General features: G+C 37.0%; 1 protein-coding gene across 4 annotated transcripts in view; it reads left to right on the forward strand.

Moving 5' to 3' along the window:
- The window catches only part of LOC120415730 (monocarboxylate transporter 14), a 49,241-nt gene that overhangs the window by 20,948 nt on the left and 4,846 nt on the right, over positions 1–23,447 (forward strand). For 2 of the 4 annotated variants that reach the window (XM_039577322.2, XM_039577324.2), the window contains exons 2-3: positions 19,029–22,090; positions 22,291–22,326. In XM_039577322.2, coding sequence (XP_039433256.1) covers positions 20,300–22,090; positions 22,291–22,326 — 1,827 coding nt within the window. In that variant the 5' untranslated portion in view covers positions 19,029–20,299. Of the gene's footprint in view, positions 1–10,332; positions 10,682–19,028; positions 22,091–22,290; positions 22,327–23,447 lie in introns of those variants that run through there. The other 2 variants (XM_039577323.2, XM_039577325.2) reach the window with 2 other exon arrangements.

Genomic DNA, 23,447 nt, shown 5'->3' on the forward strand with positions numbered 1-23,447 from the left:
TAGTATTGACTTGCTGATAATTAGAGGTTATGAACCATTGATAGTATTTCACAGTATACAAGAGTAGCTTGCAGTCAGCAAACTGAATCCCGTTACGCAACAACCTGCTCCCTCCCTCCGAAGACTACACAACCCGTCAAAGTGATTGACAACCGCTGACACTATCGAATTAAGCTGTTCTAACTGCAGCGCGGGATTTCCGTGACTCGAGCGTTGATTTATGGGAATTTTCGCCCCTTGTGTCATTTTAAAATCACCTCCATCGCTCACACTGGCCAGAACCCGTGTTCTCGGGTTATCTGTTCCCTGGATGATGATTGATTCGTCATCATCGTCAAGATGGAGGCTGGGTCGCGTAGAATTGGTACAAATAAACAATTTTGTTTGAATAGCTGTGCTGGGTAGCTGTCCCACCCAACAGATAATTTCCACTATACGTGGCGACTGGCTATTATTAGTCTGTAATGATAGTAAAGTTTCAATTCAGTAGTGTGGCGATCTATCACTGGTTGTTACACAGATCAACAATAGTTCAAAGTTGTCGGTTAAACTGTCGTTATTTATTCACGGCGTGTTTTCTGGGCAACCTTAAGGAGAAAAAATAGTCATCACTACCTTCAAATGTGTCTTATAGGAAATTTTCTCAGCTTTCCAATGCTTCTAAGAGCGAAATGTTTCACCGGGAAATTTCTGAGATAGGGTATATGACCCTATTTTGGACCTAGTACCTATTTTGGACCTATTTTTATTAATCGAGGTAGTTCAGGCTTTTAAAGTACGAATTCACTGAATCCAACTAACAGAAAGTGTAAGCAGGATCGTTTTTATAGCTTACCTCTTCCAAAAATGTTAATATTTTTGATTATTTCCGCTTTTTTAGCCACTTTTTCCAATGCCATTCGTATTTCCTACCATTTCCCTAGCACATCGATTAGGTCCAAATATTCCAGCCTCGTTGCTTATCAGATTTGGCTCGCGACACCTTGATGATTTTTTCTGTTTTGCACTGACACCAAGCAATTTTGTCCGGTTTCCGAGCAATGTAACTGCTGTTTATTTAATTCATTAATGATTTTCGTCACTAAACTATTGAAATAACTATTCTATCATCGAAAATAAACTCAATTTAAAATATTTTTTCAAATCAGCCGCGTTGGATCAGTTTTTGGAGCTACTTTGCCGTCGGTTCAAGGCCATCACCAACACATGTATAACAAGGTGTTGCCAGTTTTGTTCATCAATTTATTTCGATATGTCATTGAAATTAATTGAAATTTTTTAATTTAATATTTTGAATTGCACTTCTTTACTGTAATTATATGAAAGAAATCTAAGCTTTAAAAAGCAAATGATTAACAGAAACAATGAAAATATGTTTTTTAAACGATAAAAATGCAAATTGATGATAGAGATTTAGATGATTGTTAGGATCGATTGCAAAGTATCCCAAAATTTAAACTGATGTTGATTTATTTTTGTCTTAACATCATTATCACCAATTTAGCTGCATATATTTTAAAATTTTGCTTAAAAAAATGCAAACTGGCTACCCTGTTGGAATTGAAGGGGAAACGATTGAAAAACCTAAAGGGTCTAGTTCATTAAATCGTCAGCTGTCACCGTGACAGAAGCTGTCAACATCGCTTAAGAGTGGTTTTTGAAAAAGTCGTATGAATTAAATTTAAAATCTTGAGTTAGTTTTAAAAAGATCCTAAGCGCTAGTTGTAAACAAATCAATTTTTCGATCAGTTCTCGATCAATTTACGAACTATAAATAAAAAAAATGCTTTGAATTGTCATCTGCACGTCTTTTAAATCTAGATTAAATTTTCATAAGGTCCTATCTGCATAGGAAACACATGACTCATAGGTTGTTTTGAATATTTACTCTAGAAATGCTCTTTACTGGAACACAAACAAAATTTGGTTTGATTCAGAGAAAAAAATCAAATAAGTACACTAGCGTGCACAGGGTGGGGCAACATGGGGCAACTGCCCCACCATCCTCAGAAATTTGTTCTAATTTTAGTCGGGGGGCGTCCATAAACGACGAAATTTTCAAAACGTCCATATAATTTCCCCACCTTCCTCGAGGAGCAGGGCACGCTACTGAATAAGTGTCGGAGATCGTGATGGCTGTTACGACGTATTGCAAACTAATCAGAAAAATATACATACATATGGAAAATTTAGTTTTTGTAAGTTTTAACTGATTTTTGCATATCATGTATAACGTATTTTTTCACAAGCAGCGTTGGCTTATAATAAATCACACTTTTAGATTTTACCGTGTCAATCATGTTAGAAACGCAATTGAACCAGCTAGAAAAATAAAAATCTTCGAAAAAAAAATTAGCATAAGAGGTTAATGCGATGTTAACTTTATGAATTTTATGATTTGAGACATATCTGATTACCGTAAATCTGGGTGACTTTGATAGCCGGGGTGACTTTGACAGGTTTGAGATTTTTCCGCAAAATGAAGAGTACAAATTAAATACATACGGAATGGTATGGAATCATACTGACCGTGGTAGAGAAGTGCTCAAAGTACCTCATGAAGAACTTTTCATGAAATTTTGAAAAGTTTAAATAGTTAGTTAACTATAATTAAGAAAATGTTGATAAATAGCTTTATTTTAATCTTCTCAAAGTGTCATGATTGTCTCAATGAACATGATTTTGAATCGTAATACGGAATGCATTTTCGGATTCTTCGGACAATCTTCTACTAGGAAAAGGTAAAATAAGTTAAATATAAATAGTATTAAATATTATTAAATATTATTTGTTTTTTAAACATAATTTTAAGAAATCTCATAATTAAAATGCATTTCAGTAAAACAAGTTTCATGGAGTTCGTCCGTGGCATTCGTCGAGGTCGGTTCGCTAAGGCTGCGTGCGCGTTTTTCAAGGAATAAAAATGTGTTTGCGGCAATATTTCTGTGGTGATTGAGCTTACCGGGCGCGAAGGTTTTCGAGGAGTGTTGTGATGGCCAAGGGTCGTCGGTTCCCGGTGGTAAATTGGGAGAAAACCGAATTTCCTGGCCGTCATTTTTAGATTTGCTTTGTTCCGCATGCCAATGGAGCATTTCCATTCGAGCAGTTTTTGCTTTTTTCTACAATGTATTTCTTATGGAGCGAACTGTCAAAAACTGCTCGACTGCGGGTACTCCATTTTCGGAGCGTGATTTCATTGTGTGCGTGAACGCGGTTCTGTTGGGCCACAAAGTCGGGTCTATGTCCTTGTATGTGTGAGGTTCTACCGGCACCGCTTGCTGGGAGCTGCGCAAGTGTGCTGATGTGGTAGTGTGTGTACGCATCCAAGAATAGGGGAGAGTGGTATCTTCTTGGGAACCAATTTAGGAAAAAAGTTTTAAAGGGCAACGAAAGAAAGAGGAAACAAACATATTCAGAACACTGCACTGCGAAAGTGCACAAGGTGGATGTGTGTGTTCTTTTGTGTGCTTCTTGGTAAGAAGATGACAGCAAAATCCCCGATGAGTGACTGTAGTGATATACTGAGGAAAATCTTGAAAAAAAGACAGCCTGAGAGGCTTGCTCTCGCGATGTTGTGGAAGCAGTTGCTGTACGCGTCGACAACATCATTACCACCATCCGTCACTGGCAGCGTCCCACACGTCGTGTTCGTGGTGTTTGCGAGAGTTCGAAGGCATGAGAGGAGCACACGGAGTGTATGCTGCACACGGGCATCAGCTGGTGAGGTTGGCCAAGGGAAACACCAAGTTTGAGGTAGGCTCGTTTATTTTTCAGAACACGTGTGAGTGCGCCCAGCACTAGTGCTTTAACAAGGTGAGTTCTTAAAATTTTGTTTTTGATTTCGTTAGGCAACAACCCCAATCGACAGATTATTTTTTACTTTGATTACCCTGTAAAATAATAATTTAAGTTTAAGTTAACCCCTCATCCTTAACCCTCATCCTTAACCTTAGCTATCCCTCATCAATGTTTATGCTTATTGATTTAATTTGAATATTTCTTCAACAGGGAGCGAGTTGTGGCGCTATAACCACGGCAAATAGTGTCCAGGGCATTTGTGGAAATACAATGTCCCATCCCCGAGGGTCCCGGAGCACCAAAACTTCTTAGCATGGTGCTCCCAACGATTTATTGCTCTAACAAACAGGAACGTGAGCGGGGGATCCCCACGTTTCTTCCTCCCCTGTAGATTCAGAACTGTATTGCTGTTTGAACATTCGTGTTCAAACTCAATCCAATTCAACGAATCATCTTTGCGGTTAACTTTACGCAGTTGGCCTGGCCGCTTTAACGTTTGTGATGTTTCAAAGCAATTTATTGCAATGGGGCACTGCAATTGTTAATAATGACAAGAGGATGCTAGGCGTTAATCAACCTAAGGCATTTTCCAGGATGCCCTCGAAAGACTGGCTGCGCTAGGGTTAGATTAGATTAGATTAGATTAGATTTCAGTAAAACAAGTTTCATATAAAATGTGAAAACTTTCTTTGAATTCAGTTAAACATGTTATACAATATAAATCTATATTTAATAATATAAATCTATAATTTAGTAAACAATACTAGTTTCAACAAATTTCAGGCAAACTTCTGAATTTTTAACAATTTTACCTAAAATATGTATGTATTTTGTTAAAAATGCTTATAGACATAGTTAACTAATTATTGACACAAATAATTTTCTTAAAAATTAAATTAGCAGCCTAAGTGATGGTAAGTTCGAAGTAAAAATAAAGTTTGAACATCTCAAATCTGCTTTTAACAAGACAAACTATGACTATCAAAGGCACCCTGGTATTCAAACAAAGAGTTTTTCAAACATTACATTGTTTTTAAAAGTGCAACATGTAGTTAAACATTTTGTCAAGCAACTGTACAGTTTATCATGACAGATGAGAAAGTTTCACACCAAGTTACAAGCTATAATCTCCCTTTAAAATTTCTTGATTGTTTAATAATATTTGTACTTAAGCTCTACGTAAAATTTAGAACCTTTTTTCATTGTAATTTGTTATGTATCTCTGTCATTATTTTAATTTTAAGTTAAGGTGTTTTTATTGCGACTAATAACGGGTTGTCTTTTATGTTCTAATGCTTGAACAATTAGGTCGTAAGAATACGCAAATTATAAATAGGACAGAGACCAGCGAAAGATGCGTGCGTTTCCATTCAATATAATTAAAACACGTTTTCAAATTCAAATCCATTGTTTTATCATAATTATTTAATTTCTGAAATGAATATTTTCCAAATTTTAATCGTGGATAGGCCCTTTGCTTTATCAAACCGAGTTTTTGTAAGTGTGCGTGTTGCCGCCGCACGCCGCAATTCGTGTTGTCAAAATTTCAACCAATCAGAGTGTGGGTCCAAAATAGGTTCAGCGATGTCTCCAAAATACATTCAATAAGTCCAAAAAGCATCCAAAAAATGTTTTACTTGAAATGCTTATTACAATGAAATGGTTAAATTATTTTCAATTTTCAATAGTACACTTTGTTAAGCATAAATTAAGGCACAAAACAATCCTGAAACGAGCCAAATTAGTCAGACCGTTCCTGAGAACCATGCGAATTATGTTGACGCTTTGCATAGTAGGTCCAAAATAGGGCCATATACCCTATCTCTATTTTAAGTTTTTTCTTTTAAAATCCTTGATTATCAATTGGACACTTTTTAATAACAGTCCAGGAAACTTGTCAAATGATGTGTTTCATGTGTCTTTTACTCATCAAAATGTGCAGAATAAGACAAGAAACAACTTTGTAGAAGGTTGCAAACCGCTAAACATTTTGAAAATTAAGTTTTAACCGAATTTTTGAATATGTGGGATTTATTCAAATATTAAAATAATAAAATCGTATTGAAATATTATTTTTACAGGAACAAATAGATTATTACATAACTGTTGTGTACAAATAACACCGGTCTGCTCTGATTCAGCTTGGAATTAGCTGATACAACCGAAATTTCTACAGGTTTGGGATTGATAGGGTATTACAAGATTTTTATGAATAAATATAATATTTCCTTAATCAAACACTAACCAGTTGCATGGATACAAAACATGTTTAATACTAGAAATTAAACTGCAAATTACTGTTGCGAGCTTTAGGAGAAATACTTTCCATTAGTATGAAATGATTGTTTTAGTTTTTTTTGTATTAAATGATTAAATGATTAGCAATATTTTAGAAGTTTATAAGACTCTCATCTTCAATCTCATCTATAAAAAAATATATATATATATTTCTTGATTTTTTTTCAAATAGTTTGGAAAGAAAGTTTCTGTTTGTTTTTTTTTGTTAAAATATTATTTAATTTTTGTTCAAACAAAAAAAAATGTTTGTGACGGTGTTTTCAGCATTCTGAATTGGAAGACTCGAGTTTTATTGCTACTTTTAAGTGCATTTTCAACAGAAAACATTTTATAAAATTTTATTTTTATTTTATACTCATGAAAATATGACTTTTGAAGCTTGCTACAGTAATATGTAGTATATTTTCGATTTCAAATCATATTTGTATTTATGTTCCTGGTTAATGTTTGCTTAAGAAAATATCAAATTTATTCATTAAAATTCAATAATACCATTAACAATCACAAACCTGCCATAGTTTCGGTTGAACAAGCTAAATCAGAGTAGACACGTGTTATTTGTACACAAAAAATATGTAATTATCAAATAATTCTTGTACAAAACATATATTTTAATTTCTGAATAAATCCCATATATTCAAAAACTTAGACAAACAAAATTTTCAAAATGTTTAGCGGTTTGCAACCTTCTACAAAGTTGTTTCTTGTCTTATTCTGCACATTTTGATGAGTAAAAGACACATGAAACACATCATTTGACAAGTTTCCTGGACTGTTATTTAAAAGTTTCCAATAAATAATAAAGGAATTTAAAACCAAAAAACATAAAATAGAGATATCTCAGAAATTTCCCGATGAAACATTTCGCTCTTAGAAGCATTGGAAAGCTGAGAAAATTTCCTATAAGACACATTTGAAAGTAGCGATGACTATTTCTTCCTGATAAGGTTGTTCTAGAAAACACGCCGTGTATTAAAAGTATTGTTTGATGATTTTTCTTCTCGATTTATGTTTGTTTTACCCGAAGTTATAGCTCTAAATTTCGTTTCATCCACATAAATTGAGATTAATTTAAAAAAGATTTAAAAAAAATATTTTTAGATTCAAATTAAAAGCATTTTGTCATACCGTGTCACAACTCAAGTAATTTGTGTCAGTACCTGACAATCAGATGCAATTTTCGACAATTTACTTGCTCGAAACACAACCACAGACGTTTACCAGTTCCCTCTATTGTCATCATCACAATCAAACATCGATGGCGGCGCGTGGCTTCAACAGTTTACATATCGAGACTTCACAGGGGAGGTTGGATTGATGTGATTTTTTATTCTGTTTATGCATTCAATTATGATTATCTTCAGACTTTTTTCTGAAAATTGTGATTAGGCAGTTGCAAATATTTGTCCCCTCATGTTAACAAAAAGTCAAGTGAAAAATATTGCATCCAAATAATTGGAATAAAAAAAAATAACCTCAAAAAAGTTTTTTCAAACATCATTTAATATTTCTGTTGCAGCATTAAAATGACTTTAAACTTAGAGGAACCATTTTTTTCGCAAAAATCATCAAAATGTCACTAATACGTTTAAATATAACTTAATTTTTATTGAACGCAAGTCTAATGTTAGTTTACATCAAATATAGTGTAAATTTACCGAACTTTTCAACTAACAGTGAAATAGGAGTTAACTGGAAAAAATTCAAACAAAAACTTCTCAGACCGTTTCAAACATGATCATAAGCAATTTTTATCAGGCACTCCTTAAAAATGCTTTTGAAAAATAGGGAACCCAATTTTAATTACAAATATCTTCAAAAATTCAGTAAAACTTTTAATTAAAGTTTTATAATTATTCAACCTTTTGCTGTCCAAATGTTTATTTTGTTGTTTTTTTTTTACTTCGCGATATAATTTTAAGCAACTTTTGTTCTACGAAAAACTTTATTGTGTTGTTTTTATGTTTATATGTCCGCAATTTTTTCGCTTTTGTCTATTTTTATTTTTCATATTTTGTCTCCCATCTTATGGCTAAGACAGTGAGGGACATAAACTTCAGTAAACATTTTCATCGGCCTAATTATTAAATATTTAAAAAATAAAAAAAATGTTTTTCAATTCTTTCAACATTACTAGTCTTTCTTTGAAGAATATATTTTTATTATTTTTTCTGAGTTTTTGCATTCTCTCAAGCAGCATGAGCAGTCAAAAAAATGGTTTTAAATACTTTAAACAATTTATGTGAATTTTCATAAATACTGTTTTAAACAAATAAATAAAAAAAAAATCTTGTTATCAAAAATTAGTTGATTTTTTTCACATTCTTTCAAAATGAGTTTTTGGATTGTATCATCCATGAGTTGTTCTTATTTTTTTTAAATTATTGTTAGTTTAAGTATTTTTTAACATAAACATGTCTTTGGAAATTTAATTGAATTTGAATTCTTTTAAACCTGAACAGTTTTGAACAAATTTTGTTTGTTAGATTTAGCATTAATTCGATTTTTTAGATCATTATTTACATACATTTGCGAGGACATTAATTTAGTTTTGAAAAAAAAATAGTTTCAAAACCATATTTTTGTGAGCTTTTGTCTTCTTTCTGACAAGAAAAATGTTATTTTACCTCTTAATTTTTTTTGTTTTTTTTTTCAAATAAAACACTTTAAACAAGATTTCAAACGATTTTGCCAAAATTGAACTCAAATCATTGTTTGATGTTTTTTTTGAAACTTTTATGTGATTTATAAAAAAAAAAAACAAACCGTGAGTTTTGTTTAACATTTGCTAACATACACATTTAGATTTTCTTACCGAATTCGGTAGTTGAAAAATCGGTAAAGTTTAGATCGGTAAACCATCTGTCAAAATGAACAAAATTTTACTGAATTTCGGTTGTACGATGAACAATAATAAACTTTATTACCGAATTTCGGTAATTTTTTACCGAATTAGGTAATTTTTAGTTTACCGAACTGCCAGCAGATGAAAATTTCGGTAATCTTTACCGAGTTCGGTAAAAAAATCTAAGTGTGTACACAATTAGATTTTTTCACCGAATTCGGTAGTTGAAAAATCGGTAAAGTTTAGATCGGTAAACCATCCGTCAAAATGAACATAATTTTACCCAATTTCGATGGTACGATGAACAATAATGAACTTCATTATCAAATTTCGATAAGTTTTTACCGCATTCGGTAATATTCAGTTTACCAACTGATCAGCAGTTGAAAATTCTATAAACTTTACCGAATTCGGTAAAAAATCTCAGTGTGTAAATAGTTAAATACTTTAAATATTCGCTAGTAATTAAAAATTACTAAAAAAAATGTTTTAGGAGTATTTGCAAATTGATGCGAGGGTAGAAAGAAATAAAGCTGTGTATTTTTTTTTATTATTTTACAAACATTAAAGCCAAAATTATGACATTTGTGAAATGAGTTGAAAATCAATAAGGAAGGAGGGGGGGGGGGGGGATTAGGTCTTAAAAATAAGCACAGGAAGGAATGTTTCGAAAAAAGTTGAAATCCACTGGGCTAAGAGGTAGAGTGAAGATCAACAATGCCAGATTATTTTTGGGAGATCTGTATTTTCTTAAAAATAAATCTGTATTTTATCTGTATCATGTCAAATTCGAAGGCATACAAGACATTTATAAAATTTTAACAATAGATTTCTGCTTTTTAATCATATTAAAGCATAATTCAAAAACCAAAATGTAGATTTTTTTAATTATAATTAATTTTAAAAAATCTGTATGTACAGATTTTTGTGATTTTTGGGATTGAGAAATGTGAAATACAGATTTATTTGTATATCTGGTATGGCTGGTGAAGATACAAGGCCAAAGTTGGACATTTTTTAAAGGAAAAATTGAAAAATTAATCATTTTCTTTCTATGGAAATGTTCGCAGGTTCGTTAGCCATCCCACTTGAACAGTAATTAAACTTTGCTTGAAGACAAATGTAAAGTATTTTTGCAATATTTTTTTGACCAATAGTTTTACCACGGTGATCCTATTCTCCCCTAACGTGGCTCCCCGTGATCTCCACCGTGTCCCCCTTGTCACTGTATTCCCATGTAATGTCCTCTCGTATGTATATAGTTTACATCCCGACCGGAGGAGAATACACGAACAATGATGATGTATTATTATAGTGTTGTGTTTGCAGGTTGATAACAGAACCTAGCCACCTCTCGCAGGCGACTCACACTCGCGGCGGGCTTTAGTGATGTGTTTTCGTCTAAGTACGCGCGCGCTCTCCGTAATAAGCACATTAATTTCGGGCTAGACACAGAGATACCGGACCAGACAGGTTGAAGGCTGTTCGATGGGACTGTTCAAGACCAAACGGCGCGCCAACGTCCGCAGTGGGCTCAGTCTTGGCCGGAACGTGGTCAGGAGAGTAATTCGGCTGACAATTGTGTGACTGTTTGGAGCGTGCTTGAAGTGATCATCAGCGATCTTCCTGTAGATCAGCTTGAAAATGTAGGGCTGTGATAACCGAGTGAAGGGATTGCCTTTGTGTCGGGTTTAAGTTGATACTGAAAATGTTCGATCTAAAAAGTGATTACGCGAGATGGTTAGTACAAAGTGTATTTATCTATAGACGTTCATACGATCGACCTGTGACGAACTCAGAAGCCTCAATCCCCGCGTAATACCGCGTTATCAGGCTTATTGTTCCCCGGTAATTTACTGTTTACAGTTCCGTGTCAGAGCGTGTTGATTATCGAAACCTAAATATAAAATCGACTTTGCATTCCCTGATTCGACGCGGATCATACTGCGTCTTAATAAAGCTTATGAGGGGCAACAGTTCGATTCCAATTTAGTATACAGATCATCAATCGAAAAGTGAAAACTGCTCCGTCAGACAACAGTTCGCTATCGACGTCGATGGGCTTCCAAATATACAAAAATCCGTAAGCACTCTCCAATTTGAGCCAGTTCTGATCGGTGTGGAACGTGACACTCGTGTGGAGATAAGATTCAACCAAGTTTAATCCACTTTGTTCTCGAAGCAAACCACCCACGCAACACAAAAAAAGTGCCGACTTGATTTAGGGTTGCGATATGGGCAAAAACTTGTGATTCGCGTTTATCTCTCTCATTTTGTTGCATTTGGGTTTGCATATCATAAAACCCCATGAAATATGACTCATTTCTTAGAAAATTTAAGTAATTGCTTTGTTTACTAGCTTGTTGCCACTTTAATGTTTTTCAAACTTATTTTTCGTTTGTTTCCTTCTTTGGATAACGTACCTTCATGATTTTAACCCATTTTCACAAAAAAAAAAGAAAAAACAAATTAACAAGCTAAGTTTAATACCCTTAATAGTTGGCATTGCTTCCGACATGAAAATTACTTTTTGATTAACAAAATTGCGTAACGACTTTTTGAAACATAGCTTTGTTCAATAATCTGTTTTTATTGTTCAAAGCTATTACAGTTCAAACTCCAGTTCTGAAGTCTCGATTATGCGAAGGTTTGTATGGGACTATGGATAATCGAATCACGAACAAAAGATTTTTTTTGTTTTTTTTTTATATCAGATTCGGGTTCTGTGACTTCATTTTAGTTAAATTTGAATAGTTGCCTATCGCCTATTAAATTACAAAATGCATTTTTACAATATTTCATCACCGCCATTTTGGCCGCCATTCAAAAAAATAAATCACTTAAAGGTTCACAGACCACAGCAACCAAAGAAGTTGTTGTTTTCATATTCCAAAATTGTTGACAATACGGACCCAATCTTGAAATAATTTGGACAAATTTTGTTGTAAATATTTATGGAATGAGTAGCTTAGGGGATGAATAAAAAAATATATCGATAGTTCCCGTAGTTTTGAAGATACTAAATTGTCCGTAAAAAAAATATGTGTGCAAAAACTCTGGTAGATGTGCACCGTTAAGCGTAGTTTAGCGATCATACTTAAACTAGACAATCAACAATCGAGCAAAGAGTCATTCTTTTTGCCTTCCTCACCTTACTGAGGAAAGGCTATAAAATCACTCGAAAAATGAACCTCTTAATTCGACCTCGTAGACCCACCTTCACGTATACCTATCGACTCAGAATCATGTTCTGAGCAAATGTCTGTGTGGATGTGTGTAAATGGGTGGACAAAAAAATTGTCACTCGATTATCTCCGGACTGGATGAACGGATTTTGACCGTATTAGTCTCATTAGATCCGTCTTGGGGTCCCATAGGTCTCTATTTAAAACCAGCATGTTTAGTTAAGTACTTCAAAAGTTATGCTAAAAAACGATTTTAGCGTATGTCCGGAAGATTGTAAAAAGGGTAGTTTTTGCAAGAAACCCTATCATGTTATACATTTTTAGAAAGGTATTTAAAAGACCTTTCCAATGAGCCCAAAACATTGAAGATCTGACAACCCTATCAAAAGTTATTAGCACTTAAGTGTTATTTATACACTTTTTGGAGGCCGGATCTCAGATATTGTGATAAAAATATTGTCTGAATCTTCCATGTGAACTATCGTTGGATAGGTTTTTTATCAGACCTTGCCGATGAGCCAGAAAAATTGAAGGTCTGCGAACCCTATCAAATGAAATGAGTAATAAAGTTGATTTGTTAAACATGTTAAGGGAATGTTGCTATTTTTACTGAATGTATTGACTTTATGAATGTGAGGAAGGCACCAACCACCTAAAGGTGGATTAAGTAACGTTTTTATTTTTTTTATTTGACATTCTTTTACAAAATTAGCTAAATTTTCAAAAAAAAATACTTTCAAAATCATACAAATGAGTTTAAGGGGTTGAAAGTCCATCACCTTTTCTAAAAACTTTTTCGGAAAATACATAGGGTATTTGTCCCTATTTTGGGCCTAGTACCTATTTTAGGTCTATCAAACTTAATTCAACGAAATTGTGCCTTTCACCAAATCTGGCAGGAATCTGCCACTTGAGAATGATTCGTGCTGTCATTATCTTCATTTTGGTGGGCAAGAATAATTCACGTTTTCCTCGTAAATTAGAAATAATGCAATAAATATATCACTCTTCACTTTTTTCTTGGCAAATTGCTACTTGCCCATTAGGTCCAAAATTTTCACCACTTTTGCTTACCGCTTGTTGACACTCAGCGTCACGGTTTTCATCGCTCAGCACATGAATGAGAGCCGTCCCCCGAATCTCCAACCACCGGCAATGTGTTTTTATTGGTGGGTTGCACAATCCCATTGCAAAAACAATCACTAAACTGCCACCAAATTAATAAAATAACTGATGAAAGTTGCTTCGTCCATATCGGAGAGAAATGGATATATTTTCGGTACATTTGACAATTCTACAAACTGTGCCAGTGTGTGTGCGCTTCTCGAATGTTACAGTCTTTCTTGCATATTACGGGCTTGTTGTTTGGCTACGCAATAAATGTTTAATTATGTTTAAACTCTTAAATGAATGATATAAATGATGTTCATGCTTATTATGCACGTAATGCAGGTGAAATCAATCATTCTAATGTTGATTTGTGGCTTAAAACATCACAATTATTTAGCATTTTTGTTGACCGAACTTGTGCGGCTGTACTGTACGAGCTGGGGCTGAGCCGTACGTCAAAAATTCTCGCCACATGCTTCGAGATTTCAACCATCAGAAGGTAGGCCGAAAATATGCACATTGAAGGTCGGATCCTAGAAACAATAGACCCAAAATAGGGACAGAAAATGTTTTTGTTTTTCGGGCTTAAACAGCGATAAATGATATTTTTATTGAATATGTGATTAAGTACGAGCATTAGCTTTAAAAAACCAACTTATTCATATAGTATAAGCTAGGTTGCCTATAGCAGCCTTTGAGCATACATCAAATTAATAGTACGGTCTGCTTAGTAGGCCCAAAATAGGGACAAATACCCTATTTCTCGTGTGTTCTTTACACAAACCAGCAAACCCCTTATATGTACACATATTTTTTTTCATTTTCTTTCTTTTCGAAAATTTTGTATAAGATTGGTATACTCTACTCTGTGGGTCTCGTGGCGCAGGGGTAGCGGCTTCGGCTGCCGATCCCGATGATGCTATGAGACGCGGGTTCGATTCCCGCCTTATCCACTGAGCTTCTATCGGATGGTGAAGTAAAACGTCGGTCCCGGTTTCTCCTGTCTCGTCAGAGGCGCTGGAGCAGAAATCCCACGTTAGAGGAAGGCCATGCCCCGGGGGGCGTAGTGCCAATAGTTTCGTTTTTGGTATACTCTAAAAAGTAACTTTGCAAAATGACAAAAAAAACACGAAATTTTAACATAAAAATTTGAAGGCCACGTGATTTAAGCACGAGCCCTTAGTTTAGATTAGGTCTTGCCTTCTTCTTATCATATATCAAATTTTTTTGTGCGCCATTGCGTTAATATGCATTTTATCATTACAAACGTTAAAGCGGCCAGACCTACTGCGTAAAGTTTACCGCAGAAATGATTCGTTGAAGGGAGTTGAGTTTGAGCAAGGAAAACAACACAATGTCGTGATCGGGGACTTTCTTTTATAATAAAAACACAGATATTTTGCAATTAACAAACAACACGTCTTATTCCACAGAAATTAACCACAAAACTGATTTGACAATCTTCATTCTCTCTTTCGCCGGCCGCGCGCATCTCGTTGTTTTCTCGCTCGTTGTTCTCTCTCGCAGCTCGCTAGCGCGCTCTCGCACTCAATCCACAATCAGCTAACAAGGCAATATTCATGAAGGTGCGCACTTTTTGTTGCGCTCTTAACTCTTATTTATGAATTATATCAATCTTATAATAAATACTCATTTAATAATTTATTACATATTCAATCCTGCAACCCATAAGTGAATTAGTTTACCTTTTTTAAACTAATAATGTATTGTTAATGTAATCGTTAAGATTACTTAAATTTTTACTTCCCTGTGAAATAATGTTGGGTTTCAAGCAACTTTTGTATCACAGCTGAGTAAATCGATTAAAGTAACAATTAACCATAACAACTATCAATATGGAATACTTAATCATTAACGTCTTTCAATTTAGAGGTTAATCTTTCAAGAGAGGACAACTCCAGTGTTAGTTATAGTGACAACCGTTTTAGTCCTATTCGATGAATTTGAAATCATCTTTTTTTCAGGCAGTTCACAGACATAACGCCAAAATACATATTGCTTCATCTGTGGATACCAAAAAGTGCTCACTTTCACATTTAAATTTATTTATTCATTTTCTTAGGTCAATTTCTTTTGTGATGTTAAAGACGGTCCTTAATTGAATGAAAAGATTTGCTGAACAATATATTTTTAAAATCCATAAGGCTCCTTCTGCGAAGTTATTTTAAAAAAAATCATCACAAAAGTCTGTCGGGTTCCTTTATCGAGGAGATTGTTATCTGACTGCTTTCGCAAAGAACTCCAGCACAGATTATTCATTTTTTTTAATCTGACTACCATCACAGAGGTCTGTCAGGCTCCATCACAGAGGAGACTTTTTTTCTGACTACCATCGCAGAGGTCTGTCAGGCTCCAACACAGAGGAGACTTTTTTTCTGACTACCATCGCAGAGGTCTGTCAGGCTCCAACACAGAGGAGACTTTTTTCTGACTACCATCGCAGAGGTCTGTCAGGCTCCAACACAGAGGAGACTTTTTTTTTGACTACCATCACAGAGGTCTGTCAGGTTCTAACACAGAGAAGACTTTTTTTCTGACTACCATCGCAGAGGTCTGTCAGGCTCCAACACAGAGGAGACTTTTTTTTGACTACCATCGCAGAGGTCTGTCAGGCTCCAACACAGAGGAGACTTTTTTCTGACTACCATCAAAGAGGTTTGTCAGTCTCCAACACAGAAGAGACCTCAAAATTAACTAACTAATCAATTATAACGGCAAAAAACATTGCTCAAATCAAATTTCAAAGCAAAACATTGATTGTCAATTTCTGCATAAATCTATAAAATTTTCATTAGAATTCTAAAACGATAGTTTTCAATTTCCACAGCATCAAGCAACAATCTAATATTGCATCAAATTCACAGTAAAAATTTATCGTCAATAATAACAACAATCAAATCTTCATTCAAATGAGAACTAAACTTTTTTTCATTAACCATAAAATTAATAATCAAATTTTGCATCAACTTCAAAACAAAACATTGGTCATCAATTACCATATAAACAATCAAATATTGCGTCAAATTTAAAACTCAAAATTGCCCATCATAAAACCACAGTCAAATATTGCATGAAATTTAAAACCGAAAAAAATACCGTTCTATAATAACAAAACTCAAATTCTGAAAACAAATCTTGGCCTTCGATTGCCGCAACAAAAAGCAAATCTATCATCATATTCAAAATAATAACTGGTTTTCGATTACCACAATATCAATAAAACCTCGTATCTTACTCGAAACAAAATATTGGTTTTCATTTATCGCAAAAATAAGCAAATTTGTCATCTTATCATAACAAAACATTGGTCTTTAATTCCCTCATCAACAATCAAATCTTTCAATCAAAATTAAACCTGTAAATTTTGTAATTTGTGATTTTATTGGACTTTGCATCAAGTCATTGCCACAACAAGCATATCTTTCATTAAATTTAAAACAAAACTAACAATAAGCAAATATTTATCTTATTCAAAAATAAACATTGGTCTTAAATTACCAAAATAACCAGCATCCAATCCAAAATAAAAAATAAAAATAATGATCATCAATAATAACAACAATCCATAACAATCAAATTTTGCATCAAATTCAAAACAAAACATTGGTCGTCAATTATAATAACAACAATAAAATTCAAGCAACAAATTTGATTTCAATTACCAAAACAACAACTAAATCGAAAACAAATTATCTACCTTCAATCGCAAACTAATCCTCCATCAAATTCAAAAAGAAATATTGATTTTCAATTTCCACAATCTTGTCAAATCTTTGGTCAAATTATTAACAAAATATTGATTTTCATCAATCACAAAAATAAGAAAAAAAAAATGAAGTCTAATTCGTAACAAAACATTGGAGTTCAATCAAAACAACAACAATCAAATCTAAAGCAAAAATGTGATTGTACAAAAACAATCAAATTTCGAGCAAATTATTTGCCTTCAAATTCCACCATAAACTTAGAATAAAACATTGGTTTTCAATTATCACAACGAAAAGCCAAACTTACTACTTCAAAACAAAACATTCGTTCCCAATATCACAACAACAAGCAAATCATTCATTGAATTCAAGACCGTCAATTATCGCAGATAGTTTTATGCCTTTTATCAATTTCAAGTAACAAGTTCAATCAAACATCTACCTGTTTCAAAACACAGGCAAAACAACAAAGCGAAACTTTGGACCTGCATCCTGGCAGGTAAACAAAACTGTTGGATTTCACAACACAACAATTCAAGCAAAACAAATGATCTTTCATGAATCAAAAGGTTCGACTTACCGGACTGTGCCATTGTCGTGATCGGGGACTTTCTTTTATAATAAAAACACAGATATTTTGCAATTAACAAACAACACGTCTTATTCCACAGAAATTAACCACAAAACTGATTTGACAATCTTCATTCTCTCTTTCGCCGGCCGCGCGCATCTCGTTGTTTTCTCGCTCGTTGTTCTCTCTCGCAGCTCGCTAGCGCGCTCTCGCACTCAATCCACAATCAGCTAACAAGGCAATATTCATGAAGGTGCGCACTTTTTGTTGCGCTCTTAACTCTTATTTATGAATTATATCAATCTTATAATAAATACTCATTTAATAATTTATTACATATTCAATCCTGCAACCCATAATCCCTACACACAATTCTGAATCTAGGGTATTTTACCTGAAATCTTTTGAGCAATTTTGACTATTCTTTCATCAATTAGTGATCTTATGCAAACAATTACCATTTTAAAATAACGTTTTGTTTTGCCTGTTATGGACCCGGGTCTACTGAAGAAAACGATTATTTTCATCTCAAATTTAACGGATGATTGATGTTTTGATGCATGATAAGTATAATGAGACTTTTGCCAATTTTTTTATTGTAAAACATATGTTTTGTTAGCAAATATGGGTTGGAATAACATAAAAACTTAACCGACTTTCAAACACATGTTTTCCAAAAATGATCAAAGAAAGCGTGTAAAAAATCATTGTAAATGCAAAGTAATTTTGATGTAAAATGTCCATATAAATTAGTTAAACAGTTAACCCCTTCCCGCCCAGACCAAAATCGAGATTTTTTACGTTTTTCACCATTACTCGTAACTGGATCGACCGAATTGGATGAATAAGTTATCATTCTATATAAACTAATGCAGGTTGAAATAATGGTTGGTTGCAGAGAAATTTAGTTTCGAAGACAAAAATTAGTGGTGCTCTGGAGTAACCATGGGCGTTAGAGGGTTAATAAAAACAAAACAATGGATTTGTTTACAGTTGCTCGTAAAACAAAACAGTTTACACAAATATCTGCTTGAATGCTGTGATTTTATTGAATTTTCAATCAAAGCACCTGACAATTTTCAACACTCCGGGATCCTCTGGGACGCCCAAGTTGACGGTACTGGACATTTTTGTTGAATTTATTTTCTTTATCTTCAAATTACTGTAACTCCTCCAGGATGTACTCAACATACTTAGTTTCATTTCCCCCCATATAGTTCACGGCATTTTAAAGTTTGTTTACCCCTCCCAAACCGCAACCAAAAGCCAACACGATCCAATTAAAATCCTTTGCTCTTCCTTGCCAGAACCTCCGCCAACCTGGCAGACATTCACCTTTTCGCGCGCGCGGAAACCTTCTATCGCGCGTGCACGTGGCCCCACAAGGCATTAAATTTTATATTTATTTTTCCCGAAAATCCAATTAAGAGATACTCCATAACTCACACAGTCGCACTAATTTTTCTTCTTTCCTCAATCGCGTCTATTTTCAGATTTTTGGCGTCTTGTTTAGGGCATTTCGCAGCAAAGCACCGGGCGTTCCCACCGAACCAGACTGCGTCAGTACGAACCGGTCGTTAGAGGAGAGGAACAGCTGAGTGCCGTCGTCGTCGTTTGGCGATCCACCGATCCGATCTTAAAAATAACGCTTAGCGCACGTCATTTGTTGTGGTGCGCGTTGTCCGGTCTTCGCGTTGCGCCGTGATACCTTTCTCTCGGTAGTCAGCAGTAGAAATCGGAAGATCGGAAGGACTTGAAGGACGTTTCAGTTGCAAGCTTCAGGGTGTTTGGAACAAGTGCAAGACTAGCCGGTCGTGTTGTAAGCTCTGCGGGGAAAATGTGGTTGTGCTGTGCAGATCGAAAAGCCTGACACGACTAGGATCGTGTGGAAGAGAATATTCTCGTGAAGAAAGTGTTCAAAAGTGCGTGAGTGAGTGAGCTCTCGCGTGAGGAAGCTGTCCCCAGCTGTCCTCTGTCTGTCTGTGTGTGTAGCTGCTATTGTGCGAGTGTGCCAGGTTCAAGGAGAACCATTGACTTGTTGTTTGGGGTGCACGCGCGCCCGGAACCGATTGCGCAACGTTATCTGTTTGGAAACGCCAGCCCGGCGCATAATCGGCTTAATGAGAAGAAACCCAGTGCGTGCCGAGTTTAACCCGCTAATCGCGACTCCTATGTATAATACCCGGAAGCCGGACTTTCCTAGTGCAGCCGCCGTGAGCCATTGTCACCGTTACTCCCCGAAGGATCCCCGCCTCAGATCGACGGTCGTTAAGCTATCGACGTTAATACGGCTGAACAGCGCCACCACCCGGCAGCGAACCATACGAAAGAGCCACGCGCCGCAGTAGGCTAACAACCCCTCCACCGATCTCACGATCCTCGACGATCAGAATACTGCGCAGTAAGCAAAACAAAAGCTCCAATTACCAACAAAACACAGGCGACCAACACAGCGACAAATCCCGGACGACGGTGCGCAGGACGCCCGATCCGGACGCCGATCTTAGTCGCCGCGGAAGATCGCGATCGTTGAGAACTTTTTCAAACCCGCCTCGATTCTGCCTTTGCTTGCGAGGTCTAGGGCGGTTGTGCATTTCTTTTGTTGTTGAACGTGACCTGCTTTGATCACGTGTGAGCGCTTCGCGCACGTGGACTCTAATTAGAGATCTGATCTTTTTGTTTGGACACCGTCACTGAAGGTCGCGCCGACGCGGCGAAGCTCTAGGAAGAGTGTGTATGATTGACAACTTTCTGGCGGTTGAAAATGGTGGTCGAGATACAAATTACCGACCCGAGCAACAAGAGCTACTTGGTTGGCGCCGATGCCCAGAACAATAACAATCCGCGCTTCGGCAAGGAGCAGCTGGAGGCGATCAAGACCTCGCTGCTGAACTCGAACGAGGTGACGTTCTGCAACCTGTCGGATGACGATGGTGACGATCACTGCCGGGTCATGTCCCAGCTGACGGTGGCCGACCCGAACCGGAAGAAGCGGCGCCTCTACTCGGAGCTGTCCGAGCCGGACTCGATCTTGTCGTCGTACCATGAGCCGGTCAAGAAGCCGAAGCCGAAGATTCCGGACGGTGGCTACGGTTGGGTGGTGGTGTTTGCCTCTCTAATGGTCTCGCTGATCATGGACGGTGTGTCGTTCTCGTTCGGGTTGATCTACACCGAACTGGTGGCGTACTTCGGGGAGTCCAAGTCGAAAACGGCATGGATTGGCTCACTGTTTATTGCGGTACCGCTGCTGATGGGGCCGATCATGTCCAACCTGGTCGATCGGTACGGGTGTCGTAAGATGACCATCATCGGTGGAACGGTCGCCACGATCGGCTTCGTCATTTCTTCGTACTGTACGTCCGTCGAACAGCTGTTCTTTTCGTTTGGTATTCTATCTGGGTTGGGACTCGGTGTCGGTTACGTTACAGTAGTGGTTTCGATCGCGTTTTGGTTCGACAAGAAGCGTACCTTCGCCACCGGCATCGGAGCCTCCGGTACCGGTATCGGTACCTTCCTGTACGCTCCCCTTACCCAATGGCTGCTGGACAACTTTGGCTGGCGAGGAACCACGCTGATCCTCGCCGGAACCCTCTTCAACATCGTCGTAATGGGCGCCCTCATGCGCGATCCCGACTGGATGATCGAGGAAAGCAAGCTCGAAAGTCGCTCCCAAAGTATGCTGACCTTCTCGAACTCGAGCGTCTGCCTAGACGAAATCAAGAAGCTCATCGAAGTCGGTGTCGCCAAAGAGCACCTGCTAGACACGCTCGTAACGAACGTCAACACCGAAGCGAACCAGGTCATCCCTCCAGATGACCCCGTCATTTGCAAAAAGTACCAGAGCGAACTTACCCTACCGACCTTCATGAAGCACGAGAACGAACTGCTCCGCCCGCTGCCCCAAGGTGGCGGCAGTCGTCGATCACTCCGCCAGGCGATCCTCGCCAAAGAAGCCTTCAAGAAGCTAGAGGAAGAGGCCCCAGTCGAACACGCCAAGCTAGCCAGCTCGGAAACGCTAAACTCGTACGAAAAGATCTCCAGCACCGGCTATCAAGACGACGACTGCAGCCTCGGCTTCTCTCCCTCCCTCAAAACGCTCAGCGTAGCCTCACTGGACGAGGGCTACCTCAGCTGTCAACGCCAGCGCGAACTCCAGTCCCGTGGCGGCGGCAGCACCTGGTCCCTCGACGAGACGGCACTCGCCGCCCAAGACGAGGACCCGCGCCACTCCTACCGCGGAACCTCCCTGGACATCGTGTACGAGAACGAGATCTTCAACCCGAACGTCAACACTGCCGTCACGCTGGTCGTCCCAAAACAGAAAACCATGAAACCGAAACCCCACCACCAGCACAAAAACGGTGGCCTGAAGCGGGCCCAGCCCCACAACCAGTCGCTGCGGTACTCCAACTTCCTCAAGGACATGCGCATCCACAAGAACTCGATCCATTATCGCGGTGCGCTGCTCAACACCCACCGTTACCGGCTGAAGGCGTCGTCCTGTCCGAACATCTACCGCAACTCGATGACGACGATCGCGCGGGAAAAGGAGGAGGTAAGCTGGGGTTCTACTTCTAGAATCAACTCAAATCAAGCACACCATTTCATGCTAGTTTCACGGGGGGAAAAGCTCCATTTTGGGTTGGGAAGTAGCGGAAGTAGAAGCGATCCATTTCGTTTGTAGTTACTAGGCACGCATACGCCATACACTTACTATATATGCGAACCGAAATTAATCTACTTTTCACGGAACAGATTTTCATTGTGCCTTCGTACACGTATCTGTTAAGAGTAAGTTTTGCGTAAGACAAAAAGGGAAATCGTTAGTGGATGCTTTTGCAGGCGAGTTTTGTTTTTATGGAATGCAAAAAGCAAGTTTCATTTTTTGTTGATTTTCAAGTTCTTTCACGCAAAAGCAATTGATTTGTTCCTATTGGCAATATTTATGATTTACTTTTCCAAAATCACTTACTTTATCTCAGATTTATATTTTAAATTCCAAATTAGAATATGTTACATACTATTTTATGCATGCAGTTTGAGTTACAATATTCTTACCAATCATCTCATGCATCGAGCAGCTATTAAAAACAAAGATCATCCGATCAAGTATTTTCGATGAGTTATACAATTTGAAGTTCTAGTACCCCCTGATTTTGGCATCGATACTCAATTAAAGTATACAAAAACGGGAAAAGTTTCGAAAACTTGGTGCGAAAAAAAGTAAAGGTCATCGCTTAAATTTTCAAGTTTTCTAAATTTTAGTGAAAAAAGTTGATTTTTTTCGTTTTCGACAACAAACGCTTTGGGGTGGAATGCAGAGAAAACAATTAAAAAATCACAATATTTTTGAGAAATGTATGCGCAACTTTTTTGTTAAATAGTTTATTAGCCTAATTTTTTGATGATTCGGTAGATAATTCTATTGGCTAAAAAGTAGAGAGAGATTTTTGAAAAATTCAATCGCATTTCGAAGATATTTGCGAAATAGTGAACAAGGATCAGATACAGCGATTTCCCCAGTGTCCGCATCGAAGAGAAACCTTAATTTCCCGTTTTTTCGCGCAACACGTTGAAAACCCCAGTTTTAATTTTCAAAATCATCTTGGAATCCTGCTAATATTACTCCACTGTTTTTAGATATGGTATGTAAAATGTCAGTGGCAAAAATGTGGCAGTGCGTGGCCGAATGGTTACGCTGTCCGCTTTGTAAGCGGATGATTCTGGGTTCGATTCCCATCTGCTTCAACCTTCCATCGGATGAGGAAGTAAAATGTCGGTCCCGGCCTTGGTTGTTAGGCCGTTAAGTCATTCCAGGTGTACTGCCCACCATTGAAAAAACGGCTAATATCCACTTTTGGCAAAAACGAGATATTAGCACCAGAAGGTAGGGGATGTTCCAACGCATCTTC

This window comes from Culex pipiens, chromosome 3 (genome assembly GCF_016801865.2).
Source record: "Culex pipiens pallens isolate TS chromosome 3, TS_CPP_V2, whole genome shotgun sequence".
Lineage (NCBI taxonomy): Eukaryota > Metazoa > Arthropoda > Insecta > Diptera > Culicidae > Culex > Culex pipiens.